Raw genomic sequence first — 24,551 nt, 5'->3', positions numbered from 1 at the left:
CCTGACGACTCTCTCACTGTTGGCAGCCCTGTCACATCTGCCCACATCTCCAGTAAAGTGTCACCCAGGCAAGAAGAGGAAATTCCCCCAGGAAACGCTCTTAGGCCTCACAGAAGGTACAATGGGCTGGGAGCCAGGAGACCAAAGCTTCTAGTCCTGTCTCTTCTGGTGACAGGTGTTAATATTACTGGCAGTTCACACCCCTCACTACTGACAAGAAAATGCCCAAGTCCTAAAAAAAAAAAAAAAAAAAAAAAAAGTGCTGGAAACCCAGCACAGGGAGTAGCTGAAATCAAGGCCCATTCGGCCAACTCAACATTTATACATGGGAATGGAAGAAAAAGTAGGTGGCCATTTTAGAAAATCCTCACAGTTAGTACAAAGCAGCTGGGTAGTTTCCTCTGGGACAGGGGGAGCCCTGTACTGTGCCAAAGGATTCCTTGGACTTTCTGAGAGCATTTAAAGGGCTGGTGCCAAGAAATGTGTCAGGAAGTTAAAAGTATACAACATACAGGTCCAGAAGTTAGATCTATGCCATGCAGGGGTCTATTCCCATTGCTCCTGAGCTACTCTGGAGGCTCAGACTGTTTGCTGAGGCTGCTATGAGAAGGGCTGTAATCACTGTCACAGGGACAAACAAGTCCATGGTGCATACCCGATGGCAAAAGTGGCTGAACTGAATCAGTAAAGAGGCCTCTGGTCTCTGTGAGGCCTTGGCCAGACTGCATGTGCCCCCAGCACAAGCCCTGGGATCCAAGAAATTAGAGAGCAAAGAGCCCTGCTAGGCACATCTCACTACCCACACACAAGCCTTTGGGTCTCGGAGGCTCTCAGGTATCTCAGCAATTAACACATTATAGACACCAGCAGGGTTGATTTAGCCATCCTGGCTCTAAACATCTCAAACAATAGACCGCACAGCCTCCCACCCCTGAAATGCTGCTCCCCAGCCTTAGACCTTACTGTTAAGAAGCATTTTTTGATATTCTCCCAGCTCCGCCTGGACATCCTGATACACTCAGACTACCCTGCCCCTTCCTATACATTTGTGCAGGCACTTGCTAGGCCTACACCTTCTGTCATTTGGCTAAACTCAGCTGATTCTTCTCCCTCCCTGAAATATTTTAGTTGGTCTTCTCTGAACTCTCTCAAGTTTGACCACATCACGCTGGGATGGAGGGGTCTGGAGCAGCGCACAACATCCCAGCGGGATCTCCCCTGACTGGTATACAGGGCTCTGCTGAACAAACACAACCCAGTGGTGGCTTCCTGGGGGCAGCAGAAGCAGAGACAGGCTCTCCCTGTTCGCAACAGGCTCAGCTAGTGTCATCACCCCAGAGTGATGAAGGGTGGAGGTTATAATCCATCACATCCCCTCAGTGTCAGCAGAGCTGCTAAGCTTTGTGCAGCTTCCTATTTGATATTTTACACAAACTAGTTAATAAGTTAATTTAAAAATCATTTCCATACAACCATAAAGTGAAAGAATGCTGGGGAGAAGACACAGGGCGCATAGAACTTGGCAGCTGTGGCTGGGTTATGTAGGCGTTAGGGTGGCTGTGTGGAGCTGAGGAAATGGGTGCTTTCCAGAGGAAGAGAGGGAGAGCCTGGGGCCAGTACCGGGCCCAATATCATCTTCCATCCCTGCCCTCTCTTGCCCCTGCTGTCCTAGCTCAGATCGATCAGGAAGAGCAAATAAATGAGAGGTAGAAAGGCCTCTGGCTCCCCGTGGAGCAGGTGCCACTGCAATCTCTGCTGTAGGCCCACCATCAGGTTCAGAAGTTCTCTCAAGCAGAAGGCAAACAGGGCAGAAAGAACCTATCTAGCCATAGAGGAACTTCCCAGGCATGAGCATGGGAGATCAGGATCCCTATTGGTTGGTGTGGGCTTACCCAGCAGCCATCACTCCCTGTCACAGAGGGGACAGCCAAGTTGATATCTATGAGGAACAAAGGGAACCCCAGAATTGTGCATAGACATACAAAGACGAGGATTAGGGGGCAAAATATATAATCCCCACTTCACAGGCTCTCAGCCCTCATTCCTTCATTTGACTTGCCAAAGGCTAAATAACCACAAGGACAGCAGAAGGCTTGATCTGGCAACAGTGGCCCACACAAGAGCCCTTCTGCCACACTCACACAAAACTGACCGTTCCCAAAGCACAGGCACTAACCCCAGTTAGCTAGCATTCTCTCCATTTCACAGGCACAAAAGGAGGCAAAACAAATCAACACCAAAACTGGCATTCCTGGCTCCTAATCCCTGGTCATCAGTCCGTTCAGCCAAGCGCCTCCCTTTGTGTGTAGCTGGACCACGAATAGCCTATTACATTAAATTGCCCAGGATCTCCAATCCCATCTCTCAGAGAAGTGAGGAGGCTGCAGGTCCGTAAGGATCCCACACACACACTTTGGCTTCACATCACTAGCTCCCTTCCCTTCCTGCAGACAGAAGGCTGCATGCCAGAGACTTGCTGCTACAGATTATAGAAGAAAATGTCAGAAATGCAAGGAATTCTGCCAAAGCCATTTCCCTGGGACAGCAGGAGCCCTGCTTCAGGTAGGAGACAGAGCACTGTTTGTCTGCAACAGCCCCTTCCACACACTCCCATCTCACCCAAACAGTGCTGGCTGGGAGAGCAACATGGGTGGGGAAGGGGCACCACACAGTCCCACTGTCCTCCCTTCTGCTGCCCTGTCGCCCCAGCCTAGAAGAGGACTCCATGTTACCAGCTGCTGAAGGAGAGATTGAGCCAGTTTACTCTGCTGGGCTCCCAGGTCCAGCACCCCAGACAAACGAACTCAGCAGCCAGGGGTCTGCTCCATCAGAAGGCCACACGGGGCAGCCCAATGGTCCACCTCCCCAGTATCCCGTCTCTGACAGGTGGCCAGTGCCAGGTGCTGCCCCAACCCTCTCCCGCCGCTCCCAGGGCAGCAAGGCACATCCCCGGCCGGCGCCGGCCCCGGCCCCGGCCCGCCCCGGCCCGGGCCAGGTGCGCTGCGCTGCGCTCTGCGCGCACACGCCGTCTGCCAGCGCAGCAGCCGCCCGGCCACCCGCCGCCCCCACAGCCTCGCGGCCATAGCCGGCCGGCCCCTGAGCATCCCGCCCTGGGCTGGGACCCCCCTACCCCCGGGGCCGGGCCGGGCCGGGCCCGGCACATGAGGCGAGAGGGAAGCGGGGCCCGGCTCACACAGAGACCCGGGGCAGCCCCGCTCAGAGCCCTGGCGCAGCCAGCCTGACTGGAGCAGCCACCGCTCGCTGCCCTCGAGCAACGCGCCCCGCCCGGGCCGGCCCGGCCCGGCCCGGCCCTCTCAACGCGTTCGGCCCTCTCTGGAGGGGACGGACGGACGGACGGACCGACCGACCCGGAGCCAGCCCGAGCCCGAGCCCGGCGCGCCAAGCCGCTCCTCAGGGCAGCCGAGTGGATGGCGGGGGGAGCCCCCGGGCGCCCCTTACCTGGCCGGTCCGCGCCGCCCGCGGTCCCCTCAGAGCAGAAAGGGCGGGCAGCCGCTCGGCGCGTGGCTCGGTCACCGCCCGCCGCGCGGGGGGGGGGGCGCGCGCGCGAAGAAACCAACTGACCCCCGCCTCCAGCCCAGCCCCTGGCGGGCGGGCCGCGCGCGCCGCAGCTGGGAGGGGGCACGAGGCAGGGGCCGGCGAAGCCGCGCTGTGTGGGGGCGGCCCTCAGCGCTGGGGAGCCGGGCAGCAAAGGTGCGTTATCGCCTTGGCAGCGGGCCGGCCAAGGGGACAAGGGCCTGGCAGCGCTAGGGCGCCCCTCCGCTCCGCTCCGCTCCCGCGGCCCTCACATCCTTCCCGCGCGCTGCTTAAAGCCAAGGCCGCTGTAGAAACCAACGAACTGAGCCTCTCAGCCTGCCCCCAGAGCCCGCTGCTGCTGGGGAAAGCGAGGCAGCAGCGCGAGGAGGACTTGCCTGAGGTCAGACAAAAGCGAGTCCCACCCACGAACGGAGCACAGGGTGCCTGCGCCCACGTGTGCCAGGACCGACCGACCCACCCCCTCCTTCCTTCCTCTCCCCTGCTTAAAAATAGGCCGTGGGCTGCACTGCCCTGCAACCGCAGGCTGCACCCAGCAATCGAGGCTGGCGCCTGGAGTTTGGTGCAGCTAGGACTGCAGAGAACAAATCCGTGCATGTCTAGAGCTCGTCCCAGCACAGGGACAGTGGCGCTTTGCAAACAGGCGCACCTGCCCCTGCTGCTTCCAGGAAAGGCAGGCAGATGTTTCATAAAGGAGCAAAATACGACACAGGAAGGGGGTACATCTATAGGTGCATACAGATGCTGATAGGGGTTTATTGGTATTTATCCTTTTGGGAGAGAACCCAGGAGTCTGACTCCTACATCACCTCCTCCTTTTTCTGCAACCTTTTCCCTCTAGTGATAAAAAGGCAGAGGGCAGAGTGTAAGGTGCTCTCCTATTTCTGCTGACCTAGACTCAAGAACAGACCTGAGCCCCCTTATTTTCCTGGCAGCAAATGCCCTAGCTGAGCGCTGCCAAGGAGACCCTGGCAAAGAGTAGAGGAGCATACAGCACTGATTTGTCTGGTTCATTCACAGACCAATCCGTGACAGGTTTGTGAAAGGGTATCTGAAAAGAAAGTGCTAGAAAAGAACATAACAGCCATACTGGGTCAAACCAATGGACCATCTAGCCCAGTATCCTGTCTTCAGACCATGGCCAATGCCAGGTGCTTCAAAGGGAATGAACAGAACAGGTAATCATGAAATGATCTATCCCCTATCTCCCATTCCCAGCTTCTGCTAAACAGAGGCTAGGGAAGGGAGAAAAATCAAGGCATAGATTCCCACAATCAAGAGACAAAACCCTTTGAAATGCTCCTGTCCCCACTTTCACCTGAGTCACTGACAGGGGAGCTGAGTCTTTAGGCCCTCCCAAAGCTGAGCATGAGGGAAACTTGGCCTGACTGGATACTGGACACTAAATCACAGCAGCCCCACATCTCCTTAAGCTCAGCAGCTATTGCAATGTCTAAAGACTAGATGCCATGGAGTGAGTAAGACACAGCACTGTGGAGAAGTAGTTCAGGGCAGGAGGAACTACTTACTGCCAGACACTCTAGTCAGGTCCAGTCTGACTAATTACATGATGAAAGAACAGTGCAATGCAGCTGTAGCTTGAGCTTCTAGTTCCCACAGTCACTGAGTAAACTGGACAATGCTACATGTCAACATCTGGAATCTATCAAGCCCTGCATTTTTAAGTTATCTGACAGGCTGTACAGCTGAGAGACCCAAGAGCTGGGAGATGAGAAGTGGAAGGAAGAGAACAACCATGAGGGCAGATCTTTCAGCCACTTCAGTTTCCCAGAAGAGAGAGAAGTGGGCAGGGATATACTAGGACAGACACTTGGGCCCTGCCTGACACTGTTTTGGAAAGAGCATGAACTTGCAGTCCCAGCGAAATCAGTTCCAAACATATTTGGTCTGAACACTGTAAGCCTGGCCAAACTAATAATTGTTTTCAAAGAGGACATACTGTGTGCATGGGGGCTAGTGAGGTTTTAGCTCCGCACACCTATCTGTAGACTTAGAGGCCTCAACTATGTCAGAGCTCCAGTGTATTAGCACTAAACAAATGCATGGTAAATAACAGTCCTATCCCCTTTGAGCTAACATTCTAAAAGACTTAACTGCTGGGTAATGTGGTAACAGACTAACTGTGCTCCCAGGTCACAGGTGAGCTAAACCAAATTACCCAGCTCCAGAGGACCCAGACCAAGAAATCAAACACCCATGAGTGCAATACCTACCACTAGCAGCAAAGGCAGCTCCTGTCCAAGCAGAGAGATTAACAGTCAGGGACTCACTCCAAACACTTTCCAAATTAACTATAAATAAATAGATCCATCTATAGTTTAAATTACATCAGCTCTTGGGCACCCCCCGTTATAATGAAGCACCCTGACCTGGGAGCTCAGGAAATGTTCAGAGCAAGACAGCTGAAATGTTCATGGACAGTGCAAGACCTCCCACTTTGTTGAATTTGCTCATCATTCTTTGCTTCCTCATCCAACACAAACACAGTTAGTTCAAAGGCCCACATATGTTCATGGAGCTGGACAGGAAATGATTTTTAGAAATAGCAAGCTGGTCCCTATCTTCTTTAGAACTCTCTAAGCAGGGTCAGCGTAGGAGTTGAACTAGCCAGTGTCTGCAGAGTCACAAGCTTTGCTGAATACTCAGCAATTAGTCAGTGGTTGTCCAGTCTTCTGTAGCCACGTTTCAGGATACATGAAGCTATATGGGAGAAACAATGTCTTGCTCATAATTCAATTGGAGGCACTGAGGAAGGATTAAGATGGTTGGAAGGAAAATGGATAAAAATGAGAGGTATATGGACTAATTTGAGCTTGCTCATGGTGAAATGGTAATACAGTTTATTCAGAGGAAAACATGTTAATCTCTACAGAGTGACCTCAACTCTTCTGTAAACAGTTAACATTCAGCTGTTGCTCTCTAACTTTGTTTTCTAGCATTTTTCTTCCAAACACAAACCAGGACCCTTAGCACAAGCTCCAGCTGGCCTTATATTTGCTTTTAACTCCAGATTGAACAAAAAAATTCCTCTGCTCTGAAGTGCAAGATCTCAAGCTCACTGTTAGTTCTAATAGCTGTTGCAAAGGGATCTGGTGTGAAGTGTTTTGGCAAAGGTGAAATGTAAGTTATGCACCAATTGAAGGCTGTTTCTTCCCCCCATTTCAGCAGCCAACTTTGAGCTGCACCTGCTATAGAACACACCTGAGACTTCTTTATGTAAATAAAGCATCTGCTAGGAGGCCCACTGTACACTTACAAAATGGCAGGGGGAGGATATTCTTAACCTCTACTTCAGCACTAATGGAGTTACTGCAATTTGAGACCTTTAGTTAAAGCAGTACAACTGCATGTAACTAACTGATACAAATTTGGGTGTAAGCCTCAGCAATATCATCTACCATTAGAAAGTAGCAGCCTCCCAGCAAAGGGCTAAAACCTTGTCTACATAGGACACTTATACCAGTATAACAACCTCCTATGTGGACATTATTCCAATATAAGCCTTGTCTACACAGACAAAAAAAGCTTGAATAGCTATTCCATACTAGCTCCTCATGTGAACACTTAAGTGGTGGTGTGTACATAACCTATGTTGGTATATGTCAATCAGGAGTTTGAATAAGCCACCTTCCTGAGCGACAAAGTAATACTGACCTAAGTGCTGGTGTCGACAGTGCTATGTCAGCAGGAGAGCTTCTCCCACCGACACAACTACCACTGCTTGTGAAGACTGGAGTAATTAAGTTGACAGCAGAACTCTCTCCCATCAGCTTAAAAAGTGTCTGCACTAGCAGCACTACAGCAGCACAGCTGCATCGGTGCCTTTATGCAGTTTAACGCACTCTGAGCACACATGTATCCATAAAAGAAGCTAGTGCAGAACAGCTGCTGTGCTTTAAAATCATATCCTTGCAATTTTGTGCTAGATTCCCCATGAAGACAAGCTTCAGAGCAACTTTTCTCAGTTTAGTTTATGTCACTTGGGAAAGGGTTTAAGCTAAGCTTTTAAAAGGGGTGTTCTTATACCAGAATAAGTGTCCACACCAGAGATGGCAATAACGCTGTAATGGTTTACATTCACACCTTAGCTTACACAGAGAAAACCTTCACCATGGACACAGGGCCTGAGTTAGCTATAGGATTGGGATTGTGAGGGCACCAAAGCAACACTTGGGCAATCTATGGGCTACAAGTTTGATTTACATCTGCTGAATTTCTCCCACATCAGGATGTGAATAGCTGCCAGTAACATCAGGGGAAATTATTGTACACTGCAGCTGAACAACAGATCTGCAAGGCAGCAACCATACTACTAACAGTGAAGAGCAATCCCTAGCATTGCAGAGACATCAGCTGTGTGCGCTCACCACACCATGGAACAGCTCAGGGAGAGGAGAGGAGAGGTCAGAAGTGATTCACAAAGTATTAAAATAGGGTTTGTGGCTTTTTTTAAGCTGCTCTCCTGCATGATTTATTACCTTTGGCAATAACAAGAATGTGAAGTCTGCTGCGGATCTCAGAAATGGGTACTGCGAGCACTCACATCCGAACTGAAGGGATTGAATTGTGCAGCTTAAAGAGACATCTTTCCTCTGAAGTGCAGTTAAAGAAGTGTCAACAGAATACAAAGTGATTACAGGGATTAAAAATCACTTCTCCTCAATCGCTGTAGCTTTCAGTCTGGTCTCTGTCACAATTTCACTCATTCTCTAGTCACTACAGCATCTCCCAAGATAGACAAGACCTGAAGCACTAATATAAATGAACAGAAAATACTGACAAAAACGTTCCAGCAACAAGCAGCAAACAAAACAAAAACAAACAAAAACCAAAAAGCCCGATTCCTTCCCATCTCCCCACGTCCTCTTTAAAGAGCAGTGTTAGGAGCCAAGAAACCTAGGTTCCATTCTGAAGCTCTTCTAAGGCCTTTTCTGTCAGTTTCCCCATCTGTAAATTGGGATACTGCTTGCCTGTGTCAGAGAAGCATGGCGAAATGTAATTCACTACTGTTAGTGAATAAGAGCTTTGAGATGGGAATAGAAAGAGCTCAGAGAACATGTTCCCTGAGGTAGAGCTCTGAGCGGGACTAGTGTAGAGCCCTGCAGTGGGACTGGGATTTCACAGGTCCTGCAGGACACCCCACCATAATAGTGGGAGCGGGTAGTGCAGGGTAGGATTAAAAAATAATCCTGCACAGGGCTCTACTCTGGGCAACTTCATCTTTTATAAGAATTTGTTCTTTAACACATCTTCAAAATTCTCATTTCTTCCCTACCTCACAGTTCCAGACTACTCAGCAATATTACCCATTCTTCACATAATATACCAGTACAGAGCAGGGAAGAGAAGACAAGAGCATTCACCCTTGGACTATTTTACTTATCTTCCTTTAAAGGAACTTAGATAACATGCAGAAACCTGTAGCAGATTCCAGTGAGGCAGGTGCTCCCCTTCCCCCCCACCTCCCTCTTTGCAACCATTGTTCATGTGCTGCCTGTGTTAGTGTCTCCCCAGTCTACAGTGTTTTAAATATATTCAACCACGGGCTCTTAGGATGGAGGGCTCCATGGCTTAGCTGAAAGACAATTTAACAACGGTTGCTACATCTTTAGGCACCTGCAGAGTAGTAAAAGCTAGAGGGTCTCCATATCCAACATTAAGACATCTGAGTTCTCTTAGTTTATTTCCATATTCCTTTAAATATATTCACTTAAAAAAATACTTGCCTAGCCCCCTTTCTGGGTTTAATATTTCTTGAGTGGAATAACAAGATCAAGATCTACAGAGTAATTGCCTTGGCCTTTCACAGATCATCCAGGTCAAACCTACATTTTAGAGCTAGCAGATGCTGTAGGATGTGATTCTGCACATAACATATGGCAAGAAACAGTCTGGAAAGTGTTTGTTACAGGGAAGTGGTCACCCAATTCTGTTCAGCAAAGTGCAACCTGGAAAGATTCAACGAGAGCAAAAAGCCTTCATGAAGTTTCACAGTCATTTTTGGCGTTCTTAATTTTTTTTTTTAAGGAAATAAGATAGAACTTTTGACCACGAGCTGTCCCATTCCCATGAACTCCATGGAACTGTAGTCACAACATTTCTGATATTACTGGCTCCCCCTGCCTCCCCACGAGTGTATTGTGAACAAATCAAAGCCGAGCCATTCCAGCAGATGAATAGGCCAAAGCCTCGGCTGATTTCCTTTTATAATACTCTTTATTTGATTAAAGAATTTGTATTCCTTGTGTACACTGGAATGTGTTCTATTCCCTAGGTCATTATTATACAGGGTTACAAAACTTTTTTTTTTTTTTTTTTAAATATTATCCCCAAAGTAAATTAAGAAAAATGCTCTGATGTTTGAAACTAAACTCGACTCCATTTTAAAATCATACAGACAAGCAACTCTTGAACACAACTGAATTAAGATTCATAGTCTACTTAACTACAGGACAGGATTTGCTTCCCCTCTCCCAGAACACATCACCTTCACATGGAAAGAATTGGGGTTACATTTCCTCACTGATGAAATTAAGGGAATAGGGGAGAGACAGCTAACTTCTTTGGCAGACAACCCTACGAGCATTGCTGTGCACTTAGTCTCAAACAGATGTTCTCCCACTGGAGCGTAGTACACAAGTTTCTAAGACTTCCATGAGCAAGAAACTTCATTCCCTGTCACCCACAAACCAATGAAACAGTTGTGTTCCGACAGAACCACAAGGCCTTGTTGAAGTTGTGTGATCAGCCAGTCATGGCTCATACGTAGCCAGGCTGAGACCACCACCCAATGTCACCAAAAAAAGATTCTAAAGAAAGTAGGTGAGAAGTGTTTTAAGGGAGGCCAGGGCAGGCAATGCTATTCCAGCTAGTCAGAGAGGAAACACCTCTCTGTAGTGTAAGGGAGTATGGCTGGGTGCAGCCCTGACACACAGGGCAAAACTTAGCAGCACTACAGCATGTTTGACTTTTACCTGAAATCTCTGTGTTGCAACCCAGGTTTCCCTCCTCCTACTCCATCCATAAGTGCCAACAGGATCATTTTCCTCTGCTCTTACACCGTGCCCACGCAGACTCACCCAAACATGAATAGGTCAGAGTAATTCAGACCTGTGTATGGGATTGAACAAAGCAGGCCATACCTTTTTACAAGCTGCATCCAGGAAGGGTTAAGATGCACACTGGCAGATATGGGGGCTCAATTTACTGGGGAAGATTCAAATGGATCAAAAAAGGCCACAAAGATTGTTCACTTAAACCAAGTAAAATGACTGAAAGCGTCTGGCCCAGGTGCTGCAGCACACAGCGCCAAGGAATTCTGGCACAAGCAAGTACTTCTGGGTGCCCCAACACCCACCTGAAACCAGTCAATTCCGAAGATGCATTCTCTCTGCCAGTTGGGAGACAACTCTGATCTAACTCACACCAAAGGCACATGAGCTCACTGTGGAAGCTGGCTCAAGTGCATGTCCATCACTGAAAAGCAGAGCTAAACAGGCAGCAAGTCAGGAGTACAGGCAGAGGGGAGGAGTATGTTTACTATAACCACCCAAAGCCTCAGCTTTAAAACTGAGGCCAAGTCAGATCAACTTGGTCCATTCCCACTACACAAAGAGATCGAGAGGGGCATAATGCCCACGTATAGAGTATCTTAATGCATATTTGAATCCATGGGAACAAGGACTGGAGGCAGTGGAGAAATTAAAATGAACATTACAACAAAAGAAACAGAACTCTCGATACGAAAAGGAAAAGAATGAGATGTAGTTTCATTCTGGGACTGAGCTATGTAGCCAGCTTTGTGGGAGAGAGGAAGGGGAGGCATCAAAGCCAGGGTTGTCTATGGAGATCCTGCTTTACTTCTGGCCAGTAAAATCTGCCAAAGAAATTAGCAGCCTTTCCCCATATGATCATGTCAATTCTCTGCCAAAGAATCCCTGTGACCCAGGAATACTGCAGTTGGGCAGACAGAGCTGTGTGTCCTAGCAGAGAAAGGGCAGCGGCGTTCCAGACATTCAGAATAAACTTCAGCCTTTTTTTCTTTTAATTTAAAAAATTCCTTTGTTATTCCCTGATGCTGGTGTTACAGGATTTCGTATTTGTCCACCAAGAAGGTGGTCTCAGTGGAAAACCTTACGGGGCTGTTCCCATCTACCTGGGTCACTTTGGTAACCTGTGGAGATAATACACACAATTAGTTCAACACTTGATATTTTGCCTCCAAAACACAATCAATCAGAGATTTTTCAATTCAAACCAGGACAACAAAGGGGTTGGGGTGGCTGCACGCATTCACCCAAGCCACAAGGTTAACTTCAGCTTGAGACTTTAAAAAGAGTTTGGGTCTCAGCTGTCCTTAGAGAACAAGAATCCAGACAGTTACCCTAATTTACGGTAACAACCAAGTCTCCGCTCAGAGCACCCAGGACAGAATTGAGCTGTGGCTTCTGATTAATGTTCAATGTGGAGAAAGGTCATCCTGCAGCTGCTCATTTTGACCAGGCAGGTGGATAAGCAGCCTTGAGTTCCCCATCTTGTGGCAGTTTACCCCACACAAACAAGCCATCACACTCAGACAAAGGGAATTTTCATTTGCTTCAGGTCATCTATCATCTTCCATCTTCCCCCCCAGAACACTTCTCAAACACTGTGATAAATGGATCCCTTTAGCCACCATCTCACGAGGACAAGTCTGACTAACACTTATGACAGGCACTGAGGAAGAATTCCAGATCCAACTGAAATTGCATGTCAAGTTTAAGGAAAGGTGAATGAAATTACCTGATCTGGAATTTGGCCAGGAGACCAGCATTATTGCCCCAGCTCATGAAAAGCCATCTTTAACACAGGTCCCTAGGACCTCGCTATGTCCCTTCTGAGTATATGGCAGCCGAAAGCCCCCTACCATCAGGCTGTGTGCACTTACTGATTCATCACAACCACTTCAGGCAGCACTTAGCTGTTTCCTGGAGGATTCCCATCTAGTGCTGATCTAGCCCCACCTCCCTAGCTTGAGAGATCGGAGAAATCACTACACAACATGCTATGGCTGCAAGCCATCCTCATTACACTGTCTACTCTTTCAGTACTGCCAGGTGCGAATAATGCACTGGGCTGAACAAAGAGTAGCCTCCATGTGGCTTGCATGAGCTGAAAAACAGTAAGTGGGAACTGCAGTAATATAAAATGAAGAGGCTGCTCTTGGGGAAGATCCACGAGAAAGATGAATTAAGGAGAGAGACTATTTGGAGAAGAGTATGGTGCAGCAGAGTATGTGGCAGAACAGACAGCAAAGGGAAGCAAGGGCTGACAGTATCCAAGAGTATCAGTGACACAGCTAAGTGGGTGCTATGAATGCAGAGTCTGGCACCTATCCACAAAAGAATTTGAGTACCACTGCAACTGTTCATTCCAAGGCCTGCAGAGCTTTGGACTTTTAGGCAAAGCCTCCCAAGCTCTGCACCAGAGGGACACACAAGAAGTTGGGGGTGGCCATACCTGTATGTTGCAGTAGTTCTTTTTGGAGATGAAGGAGACTTGCACCGGGAAGAAATCATTGGGCTGCCCAGCTATGCTGAACTCCAGGCTGCCACTCTTGTTTTTGGCATCTATCACTGGCAGGCACCATTCAAGGAGATTCCTCCTGCTGTCATGGCGATACTCCCCATCAATCTCTCCTATCACTGGAGCACCAACACTGGACCTACAGCAGGGCAATAAGGAACTGCACATTAGCTCATTTGCACATAGGTTAAAGACACACTTGTCACAACCCCAAAGGGGACAGCTCACCTCCCAAAAGCCCTCCAAGAACCATGGGTGAGGGAGGGAGAATAGCCAGCCTGCAAAGGGTAAGAGAGGTAGTTCCACCAGCTGAGGAGCTGAGACAAGACAGCACTGGATTTATAGCAGATACATGCACAGATTATATGCATTTCACAAGAATGCCACCCCCTTCTATGCTACCCCCACAATTGCAGGAAAGGGAAGGAACCTACAGAATATTTACAGGTATTTGCTGAGCCTGACCCCATCCCCAAATCCTACTTACGGCAATGGGATTGTGATGACCACATCATTCAGTTCTAGGCTCTCCTCCTGCAGCTCATATTCAATGTTAACATCACAACCATTCCCACTTTCTGACGGCCAGCAGTTAACTAAGGGCACAAAAGCGCATGTTGGATCATGTGACCTTGTTTTATAGGGACAGGTCTCTGGAAAAAGACACTTAGAAAAATGCAGGACAGCACTGAACGAAGGAGGAATAATCATCAACATCAATCACACCCAAGAACTTCTAGCCACCTGAGTTGCAAAGCAACACACAGTATTGTCTAGCATTACTGAAAATAGCTATTGATTAGCTAAAGCGATTGTTACAGAGGGAAGAGGCACTAAAAATCACTGTCTTCCCTTGGATAATATCAAAGAGTAAAACATTCTGCTGACAGCAGAACCTGCTGTAAAAATTGGTCTTGTGCGGTCATTTCCTATCCTATCACAGATTCTTCAGCCCAAGCTCCAGCATTCCACCTGAAGAATGCCACACGCATGGTCGGACTCACTTGTCAGTGGAATGAAAGATTCTTCTGTGGTCTGCAACCTCCATTTCAGCACCCCCACATCACTGTTAATAGGGAACGATTTCTCCGGGTTCTTCAAGCCAATCAGAGATTCAGCAGTAAAAAGTCTCTTGTCCACATTTGGGTGAGTCTGAAATAGGGGAGACAGGAAGACACAGACTGGGTAAACTGTTCATTGTTTTAGTTTTAACTCAGTGGAGAGCACAACTGTGTTTAAGTAATACTGTTTCTTGTGAGGTGCTCCTGACCACACAGGAATACCTTTGCCAAGGAAAACTACTGATTTCAAAGTGCTACAGGATCACAGTTGCTCAGCAATCCAGAGCTCACTCCAAGAAATAGAAAGTCAGTTTACCAAAAGTTTCATTTGGCCTATTTCCCCTCCCCCCCCCCCGTTCCTCCCTTTTAAAAGGAATTCTGGCAGATAACCTAAATGTTAGCCCCAGTTTTATAAAATAAATGTTAGTGAAGCTTGAACATTTTTTCGACTTAAAAATAAATTCAATAAAACTTATTTTTAAGCAAACAAAAGAACAACCCCCTGCAGAGTTTGCAGCCTTCCGCAACTGGGTGGAACAGACTAGAAACCAGTGAAACGGTTTTCCTTGACCAAATTCAAAGAAATGCAAAAGTTAAACAAGGAAAACTAAACTAATTCTGTATAATCCAAGTGTTAGTACACTATAGCAATAGATGTGAGCAGCTATTTCGGCAGTGCCACTTTTTACTGATTAGCATCTAAGTTATATTGGAGGGCAAGGAGCTGCCACTGCAATCTGATTCTTCCTGGAGCAGCTGGTGCTGGAGTGTTGAGGAAGAATTCTCAGCCCCTAGGGAAGGGAATAAGGACTTCCATCACTAAATAGAAGGCCCTCTGACCAACTAAGCAGCAGCACTATCTAGTTTGTAGGAGTTGTAATCATGGCCATGGCTCAGGACATATAAAGTGGGGAAAACTTCAGGGCTCAGCAAGTACCTGGAACCAGAGAGAGGAAAGGGCGAACACGTGACAATCTCAAGTTTACAATACTGACTATAGCCCAAAAGCTGTGGTTCTAGAGACTGTCTCTGATATTAAGATCAATGACAACAGCAAAAGTAACAGGGAGAATAAGCAGTCTTCTGGATGATTAATTAATTCTTCATTAGCTGAGAGTAACTTGATACAAATACGCTCTTCCTTATAAAGGAAGCTCTTGTGATATAACTTGCGGCAAGCAACACACTGGAACTGTTGCAAAGTCCAAATGAAATCAAGTGTGTACCAATGTGCACCATGGGATAGATAAGGCTGTGGGAGCATGATGATAAGTGTAAGAAACTGGATTTTCAAGTTGAGTCTTTTGAGCATGTTCGCTGTTTTCCAATTGTCTCTCTTGGGAAAACTTGGATAAAAATACACAATTCAGTGCTGCTACCACCCATGACAGAAGCCAGGACCATCAGCCCACCTTACCTGTAGCTGTACCCCCTTCTTGTCTTCATTCTCTACATGGAGGCGAATCCGGGCAAACTTTTCATCTAAGATCCTCAGCATGATCATGCCGTGCAGCTCCATGTTCTGTAATCCACCATCACGGCCACAAGTCAAGGAAATCTTCTCCTCGATTTTCATATGCACGCTGGACAGAAAAGAAAGGCCAATACACACCAAATGCCCTGGTTTTACAGGCAAGAAGGTTCTTTCCTTATTTTAGGATCTGACAGGGACAAACTAAGTATTCAAAAGGATGTCCCAAAGGATGTTGTCAAGAAAAGAATGACCCAGAGCAGAATGATGCAGAATAGTATTATGGAAACATGCTCTTCTGCTCTGAACAGTGTCACACAGAAGACACTTAGAATCACCTGCATGTGGCACAAGTCTGGAGTAGATGAGAGCCCAAATACAAAACCCTGGCTTTTTTTCTGCAGATCACTCAGGCAGTTTTCAAAAGAAAGAGCTTAAAGAGCTAAACACTGGGAAGAATCCTCCATTTTATCTTAAGAACAAATGGACATCTTTGGTGCTTCAAAAGACACTGGGCGAATTTATGTACTGCACTGCCAAGCTATTCTATTCAGTACTGAATAGAAAACATGCAGGCAACATGAAAACTTGTCTAGAAAGGAAGGCAGTCCTAGCTGTGTTTTTCACTTAACCTCATAAAACTGGTGCTCCAATACAGAAAACTGAAATTGTGAATACATGTACTCTAACTGGTAATTAGTCAGGAACTCTTCAAGAGTCCAGCAACACTCAGAACAGGGAATGTAGACTTCTGATCCAGCCACTTCAATACTCAATATCTGCTGACAAATTGAAAAGGATCCAGACAAAAGCAACAAAAATAGTTAAGGAGTTAGAGGAATGGAAGTATGAAGAACTATTACAAACTCTGTAAAGCTTAGCTAACAGCAGATGGGGAGGTGGGAAAAAAGATATCTGTCTCAAAGTATCTGACATCAGGAAATAAGAGGTATTGGGAGAAAGGGAAAAATTAGGTTGAATATTTGAAATAAAAATTCAGAAGATGAGGGGTAAAATTTCCAAATCACCTAAATGACTTAAGAGCATGATTCTCAATGGCTTTCAATGAGATTTAGCCTCCTAAGCACCTAAGTCACTTTTGAAAATGTGACTTTGAATTCAGAGCCTCTTAAAAAATTTGACACAAGAGCTAAAAGTCAGCATGCAAGAACTGAATGGTAGAAAGAAATCTGTTAAATAAAATAAAATGAAGAGTTTGACCGATCTAGAAGCCTCAACTGGAGTCTACAGTCACACTAAAAATAACATCCTCTAACAGCCCAGGACAACACCTACCTCTCCATGTTAATGGGTGGAGCGAGAACCTTGGCTGCCTCTGAGGAACGCTTGCCTACAGAAGAGGTCATGATATTTTCTCCTTCTGATTTCAGCTTGTCCACAAAGTTGTCCACCTCCTTTCCTTTAGCACCAAGCTTCAAAGCCTTACTGGGACCTGATGGTCTAAAGAACAAAAAATAAGATGTAAGCAGCTATCTGACAACTATGGCAGCAGATACAACCTTTCCACAATTTCTTCACATCTTTACAATTAGAATTCCAGCACCACAGCTTTTATTTTTTGAGCCCCTTTCAAGGCAAGTTAAGATGAGAAAGGATAATCTTGGGGGTAAGGCAATGAACTGGGACTCAGGAGATCTGGGTTCTGTTCCTAGCACTGCCTATTCCTCTGTGACCTTCGGCAAGTCATTTAATCCATACCTCAGTTCCTCACCTATAAAATGGGGATAAATCATACTGTACTGCCTCACAGGTTAGATCCTCTAGTGTATGGGAGGCACTCAGACACTATGGTGGTGAGCACCACAAAAACTCCTATAAATAAAAAAGGCAGTTTAGAGAGCATGTGATGGCTGTGGCAGGCATGGACTGCAATTTAGACTGTTAGAAGATCAACAAGTACAGATCCACCCACCCAAGTTGAGAAGAGAGGTTTCTGCTTCATGAACATTCTCAATACTGCTTTAAAACAACCCAGAGGGAACGTCCAGCACCTTTACTCCACTCAGCAGCTGCATGCATAGAGGCACCATGATTACTAGAAAGCTGCAAACTTGCAGAATCATGAGATAAAATGTAAGTTTTAACTTACCTAGAAGAAAAAACTGACATATGCACAAAGCAGTCGATGACACTAGCACTCACACTATCCATGGGAATTTCCCTCACTTACATATTATGTGCATTTTCTAAGCATCCCTCTGTATCACAATTTCATTTGTCTAGCAAAGCAACTAATCAGCAGGACAATCTAAAACTGGAATCTTTCATTTTAATAAAGTCTGCAGCATTTTTTCTCTTGCTAATGGACATGCCCTACCTTAGAGCCTTGCCTAGGAATTTTTTAAAATCCTGTTCCCATCCCGTTACTGCTGTTACGGTAATGGGTCCTGCAGGACCCCAGTCCCACTGCAGGGCTATACTCTACCTGAACCAGTTTCATACCTTGCTGGTGCTGGTGCCACTTTAGGCTTCTCTGTTTCAATAATGGTCTCTGTGATCATGGCTGCAGTTGTGCCCCCAGACACAGCCGAGCTGCCAAATCCACCAAAGCCTGGTGCTTTTTTGCCCTGTCTCTCTGCATCTCTTCGGGCCTGCTGCAACTCCTTGGCTTTACGGCGCATTTCAGCCTTTGCCTCGCGCTCTTGAGTCTAGAGGAAAAAGACAGGAGACTGAGTAGATCTTTAAGACTTTGATCTATGCCATGTTTCAAAGTGCATTCACCAATGAGAGAAAGAGGAGATCAAGGTAGGACAGACAAATTGTTTACAAAACGTTAAAATTAATTTGATCTCTGAAGAATTAAGGGTTATGATCAAACCTGAAACAAATGGCAACTTCACAGTACAAAAGGCAGTAATTCCTGGATGCCTGACAGACTATTACATTTCAAACAATTAAGACATGGAATGGCTCTTCCCCACCTCTCTGACTGCTCGGAAAACCTTCTCTTCATGTGAGTCCATCTCTGTGAAGGTCCGAATTTGTGCCAGGTTTACATTCTCACGGTAGCCCAGGGCAACAATTTCATCAAAGGCAAAAATCAGGTCAAAGCAGTGCTCAGAGATCTCGTTCTCCTCCAGAGCTCGGCAATATTCGGGAATCTGGTTAGGGAGAATAATTAAAAAGGAGTCTCCGCAGAAGAGAGGATGTCTACATGAACTAATCCTCCTGCCACATGTACAGTGTGAATTCATCTCTGTGCAGAGGTTTAGCAGAAGGCTTATGCATTACTTACATCCTATTTTGAGAGTGTGAGATGTAAGCGGTGCTGAGACCTCCTATAGGATCTGTACTGGGGTTAATTTCACACCAAAGGCATCACTTCTGTAACATTCCCAGCCTCGCCTCGCCCCAAAATGCCATCCCAAGGCTATCTTTTTAAATCCATTAACCAGTCACTGCTTATTTCCACTGGTGTCAATCAGCAGCTAGAGTGTCACTATTAAAGCATGCATTTTTTAGACTAAATTGAAATCTCATATTCTATTTCAGATACATTTTAACTACCAGATGCCTGAACTGGCAGCAGATACTAAACTGTGATTTCCAGGAGTTCCCGTGGCTGAATTTGGCTGACAGACAAAAATTATAAAGCTTTATGCAGACAATATCATGAATACATATGCACAAATACACTCATTTGCAAAGAGATTTTTACAGCAGGATTACTTGCCTAGGAATCGCAATTGCATGCAGTAAATTCAATCCACTCCACTTATTTATTTTGTACAACTGGTATTAAGGTTTTGTTTACAGCATTACATACTTGTTAACAAATACTTCATGTACTGCTTTGGTTTAAAACTCATTGATTAATTCAAAGCCAAACACTTCATCCATATGGGCCTCAGTCAAGGAATAGTGCAGCAGCTTATGGGATCAGACTCAATGACTACTTCCAGGTCATTAACGGGCCATGGGAGATCAGTTTCTGTTATGAGGCAGCGGATACAGAAGTAATCTCTCTCCAATACAGCACTTTGTAACATCATTGCTTCAGGACAAGAGCATCTGAATTTTGTATTAAGTAAGCTTGGAATAAAGTCCTTACCACTCTAGAGAAGAGCCGGAGTGTTTCTAGGTCTTCCAGGATATTGCTGTTTTTGGTGGTGATCAGTACCATGTACAGCTTCTCCATTGGCTGATATACATATCGCACACTCTCCGTCTCCACAAAAGTGTGTTGTTTCCCAGTGTTCATAAGTTTGGGGAAGGCTGCCAGCAGCCCCTCAATGCGGGTTCGTGTCATCTCCACGAACTGCCGTGAAACTATGGCCTTCCCTGCCTTTGTGCAGACAGCTGCCGCCAATAGCACCTATGGGGAATACAAGCATTGGTTAGTTACATTCATCAAGCACACAGATTTTTTTGAGACTAGACAGACTCACAAAACCTTTGACTTTGAGATAAGATTGTTTATGTAGGTGAAGCTCTTTGGACAGAAACCTTATCTTCACGCTCATCTATATAGTATATCTAGTATATTTAGTGCTAAATAAAAAATATTTACATGACCATGTATATTTTTCATCCAGGCTTCTTCTTGGCATAGAGGACAGAACTCTTCTAGAGAGAAACTAACTTCTGTTTTTGGTACTCCTCCCCATCACCCAAATCCAACTAATTCATGTCACTCTGGTCAGAGCAGAACAAGTCTTTCAAATTGATTTAATAAAGCACAAGCACAAAAAAAAAGTCTCAAATGCTACTTGCTAGAGTAACAAAGTAACATTAACATCCATTAATATTCTCTTCAGTGAGGTTATCACACCAAAAGATCACTTGTCAATGGGAAGGGCAAGTGCCAGAACAGAGCTACTAAAACATTAGCCTTCTGCTATGCCTTGAAAGTGCTTTGGACACTATTAAAATGCTGTTACCTTTTTTCACAGGTGAGCTTGTTTAAAAGGGCTTGTTATGCCATTTAGGCCCAAAATTTAGCCTTTGGGGAAAATTATAATAGTTTTACCCTATCTACTATGAACAGAAAGGATTTAATGAGATTTCTTTTAAAGATATTTTTCAATTAAATTTTTTTTTAAATGAATTTCCAAGTGGTACTGAAAACGGACAAGCCAAGTTTTATTGCCCCCAACTGAGTAACATGCAAAGACAAAGAAACTGAAAAGTAAGTTACAACTGTTTTAAACTTTGTTTTAATATAAACATTAACAAGAGAGGGAATGCTTTTAAATTTAATTCTTCTCTTCACAGTACCCCCTTTAAAAAGTCAAGTGATATTTCATTAACAAATGTGTTATTAAACATATTAATTACTGTTCATTGAGCTCTCAGGCTTTTTACATATGTTATCATATTAATGATAATTCAAAAGCAGTGAGACAGTTGCCAATTTATCTCTTATAGGTCTGTCAGTCTCCTGCAGCTGCCTACTCAAATCATTTCTCTGTACTGGAAAAAATTATCTTAACTTCTTAATTGAATAGTTTGGCCACAAAAGGGAGATTCTGCTGAAGTCACACAAAGACTCAACCATTGCTTCTTTATTAAGAGTTCTTTGTTAATTAAGCAAATACTTGCAATTATCAAATACAGACAAATTTAAGACCCTACGCCAAAATATGCTCATAACCACACATTGTACAGGACATTCATAGCTGGATATAAGGCTTGGATGCCTTGATGCAACTGATTAAATACCATCTAGACAGCAATGTCCTTACAGTAGTCCAATGAACTCAGATAGACTGGAAAGCAAAGACAGGATTGCAATAGTGAAAGGCTTACAGCCTTCAACTTTCCTAGGATGGCTGAGTCTGGCTGACAAGACACTAAATAAGACAGACTGACTATTCTTAAAAGGCCTTTAAACTGTACAGGCATTTAACGTAAGTTTACCTAAGGGAGTAGCCACAGGTTACTGTATGCTTACAAGTCACCGAAGATCCTGTAATTGACACCATGCTTCTGAGTCGAGAGTTACCACTTTGGAAGCAAAGACTGATGATGTGTCCTTGCCTCATCCCAATCATTGATATAACCAAACAGAACAGCTTCTAGGGCTGTGAAAAGGGCATGTGTTTCAGGTTTGAGCATATTTCACTGTTCAGTCAGACCATGTGGCTTTGGACATTGACCTGTTAGGGCTGATTTGATGTAAATAGTACTTTGATAAGTGCATCAAGAAAGGCAGCTCAGAAAAGTTAACAGCATCCTCAGTATCCAGTCTGCAAAGATCCAGAGTGTAAAAACACTGTTTTACCATATTAAATGTCCCAGTGATCTGAGTAATCTAAACCCACTAGATCAAACATTTCAAGAAATTCTTATCTATAAGCAACGTTATGCTGAATTATTAGTGGTTTGGATTTATCTGATTAGATTTAATTAATCTAATACCACATATGTAGCACTTGAACATTCAACTAGGTTTTAAAGGATGGTTCCATTTATTAATGATGATTTGTTTTACTGAAAGGACAGTACTTTCTAGGTGGAGAGAGCACATTACACACACTCAGCATTAAAAAAGTAAGATGACATTTTCAACTTGCCATAACAATTCTTTTTGGATTACCAGTTTGTGAAAGCAAGGGATAAGCCCTTTTACAGGTACTTAAAATCCTTATTCTGCTATGTAAGCAATTAACTTCTTTGGATAGAGGACAAAAATTAAACTAGGTATTCTTCATTTGGAACTTGTTTTAAAAGTATGTTGTTCTTAGCCTCACTAAGTTAAGTAAAGCATTTTCTATTTTCCAGCAATAAAGGTTACAGCGTAGAAGGGGCTGTGAAAGGTGAATGAGAGTGAAAAATTATATCAAATTAATATTCAGACACCACACGATATTTGAGTAGAACGGATTTGATATCATCATCTGTTTGAACCTGAAACTAGGATTAAGTTATACAGCACTTGATTGTGATGCATTACACATTTTGCTTACTTAGAAAAGGTTCAAATTACACCAATATTTTTTTGCCCTTAGTACAAATATTGTTTCCCAGTAAATTAAAAAACATCAAAAATACCTTGAGGGAAGAACAATTATTCAAAAGAGCAAACCCAAATGTGACATGTCCTTTAAAATTAAGCTGTCCTTTTGTGTATATTATCACATGCTGCAATATGCCTGCTAAATTGTCACAAGCTATCAAATTTTCCTCTATTTCATTTAACAAGTTGTAATTAAATATCTTTTCTCTGATCAGTTCCACCTTGTTTCACCACATCCAACAGGGTATGAAGATGTTTTAAACCCATTTACTAATTTATTGATGTAAGCAAATTACATACTATCTTTGGTCACAAAAAACATGTGCTTGAAACTGTTATCATTCATGCTTTTTTAAGTAGTCAATTTTAATCAAGTATATGTACAGTCATTACCTTTATATGTGTGCATATATACACACTGTCCATTTGCCTCATGTATGTGCACGCAGGATGCAGTATACTAATAATGTTTTGCATTTCTACAGCACTTTTCCTCTATGAAACCCAACTGTTTTATAAACATGAATATTCAACTCTCACATCAATATCATTAGTCCCAGATTATAGATGAAGAAACAAAAAGAGGCAAAATACCATGCCAATTTTCACATCGAATGACAGCAATAGGACGACGACGACTACGGAAGTCCTGACTCCAAGCCCTGTGCTGCAACCAGAAGTTCTCAAACTCTGGGCCACAGAGAACTTGATGGTCACTGGTTCTCCTTGTTTCAGTTGTCAAATTATATTGCGATCCATCCAAACCATACTACTTTCCTTTTCCCTGTAAGCAGCTGCTGTCTTTGCTGCAGAGATGGTAGGTGATCCAGAATGGGAGCGGAGGTCTGCACAATGCAGAACGGGGGGCACAAAGTGCCCACACGCCACCCCTCTGCTACACTGGGGCTGGTTCCAGGAAGGTCTGGAAACCCTGCAGGAGAAGGCGGTTTTGCAAGGGGACACAGGTGTACCCAAGCCCCATTTCCCTCAGAGGACCTATCCCAGGTGCAAGTATGGCAACAAGTCCCGGCCCCGTGCAGTGAAGACGGAGGGGAACCGCTGGCTGCCCCGCCGCTAGGGTGCAGGGCCGGAGCCAGAAGGGGGTAGGCCCCGGGCGATGGTTTGAGACCCACGTCTGCAGCGGCAAGACAGCAGCCCGCTGGGGGAGGCTCCCGGGCCTGTGATTCCTCGCATGAGGGAACCGGCCTGTATCCACGGCGCGGCCTCCACGGCAAGGCCCTAGGAAGGGGCACGAAGAGGTCTAGTGTCCCCTTATGGCGGGGCGGGGCTGGGCCCAGCTCCGGGCCCGGCTCCGGCTCCCCGGCGTGCCCCACGGCCCAGCGTCCCCCGAGCGGCTCAGGCCGGCCCCGGCCCCTCGGAGTGCCGCTCCCCAGGAGGCCAGGCTAGGGCATGGGGGCCCGGCCCTTACCATGGCGGCGGTGCGCTGCGCTGCGCTGCGGCGCGGCCCGGCCGGCGCGCTCACTCCCGGCTGGCTGGCTGGCTGGCCGGCTCCCTCGGTGTCTCTCTCCCCCCCTCCCACGGCAGCGGCCGCCGCGCCGCGTCTCTCTCGGCTGCCCCACAAAGATGGCGGCGGCCGAGCCACGTCCCCAGCCGGAAGCACCGCCCCCTTGCTCCGTCCTCCCCCGGCCGGCCGTTGGCTTGGGCTGTGGGCGCGCAGGCCTTGGGCCCTTCCCCCGCCTGAGAGCGCCAGAGCGCTGTGTGCCGCCTGGCGGGTGCGGGGGAGACCGCGGCGTGGGGGCCTCATCTCTGCCCCTCCCCCCCCATTCCTCTGTGTCCTGAGGGGCTGCTGCGCCCCGAGCCCCTCCCTGATCTGCTTCCTATCACTTGGTTTGGGGGGGGGGGCTGGGGAGGTCTAGATCGAGCTGCTCTAGAACCTCTGTCT

At 46.0% G+C, this 24,551-nt stretch overlaps 2 protein-coding genes across 2 annotated transcripts in view; both read right to left on the bottom strand.

Annotated features, from left to right (window-relative positions):
- PHLDB1 (pleckstrin homology like domain family B member 1) overlaps nt 1–3,480 on the bottom strand; it is a 112,085-nt gene extending 108,605 nt beyond the window's left edge. The window contains exon 1 of the mRNA XM_067566405.1: nt 3,460–3,480. The gene's annotated coding sequence lies outside the window, so the exon portion shown is untranslated. The remainder of the gene's footprint in view (nt 1–3,459) is intronic.
- A 6,290-nt stretch (nt 3,481–9,770) lies between these two features.
- On the bottom strand, nt 9,771–24,233 carry ARCN1 (archain 1). Its single transcript, XM_067566453.1, has 10 exons — nt 24,078–24,233; nt 19,742–20,005; nt 18,612–18,791; nt 18,133–18,338; nt 16,966–17,130; nt 15,616–15,781; nt 14,142–14,289; nt 13,625–13,733; nt 13,072–13,276; nt 9,771–11,746 (listed from the first exon to the last, which is right to left on the bottom strand). Exons 1-10 carry the CDS (start codon nt 24,078–24,080, stop codon nt 11,657–11,659), a joined length of 1,536 nt encoding a protein of 511 aa, XP_067422554.1. The 5' UTR covers nt 24,081–24,233; the 3' UTR covers nt 9,771–11,656.
- Between the last annotated feature and the right edge of the window lie 318 nt (nt 24,234–24,551).

Source organism: Emydura macquarii, unplaced genomic scaffold, assembly GCF_026122565.2.
Source record: "Emydura macquarii macquarii isolate MOO-44397 ecotype Brisbane River unplaced genomic scaffold, CSIRO-AGI_Emac_v2 contig_312, whole genome shotgun sequence".
NCBI classification, from domain to species: domain Eukaryota; kingdom Metazoa; phylum Chordata; order Testudines; family Chelidae; genus Emydura; species Emydura macquarii.
The sequence above is the reverse complement of the archived record's forward strand: the minus strand, read 5'-3'. Positions and strand labels throughout refer to the sequence as shown.

What these genes read in the sequence shown, in the direction of transcription:
- ARCN1 (XM_067566453.1), bottom strand. An exon ending in GTGGCACCAGCACCAGCAAG is followed by an intron (nt 17,131 to 18,132) that starts GTATGAAACTGG and finishes TTTGTTCTTTAG; the next exon opens with ACCATCAGGTCCCAGTAAGG. An exon ending in ATCTTTCATTCCACTGACAA is followed by an intron (nt 13,734 to 14,141) that starts GTGAGTCCGACC and finishes TTGTGCCCTTAG; the next exon opens with TTAACTGCTGGCCGTCAGAA.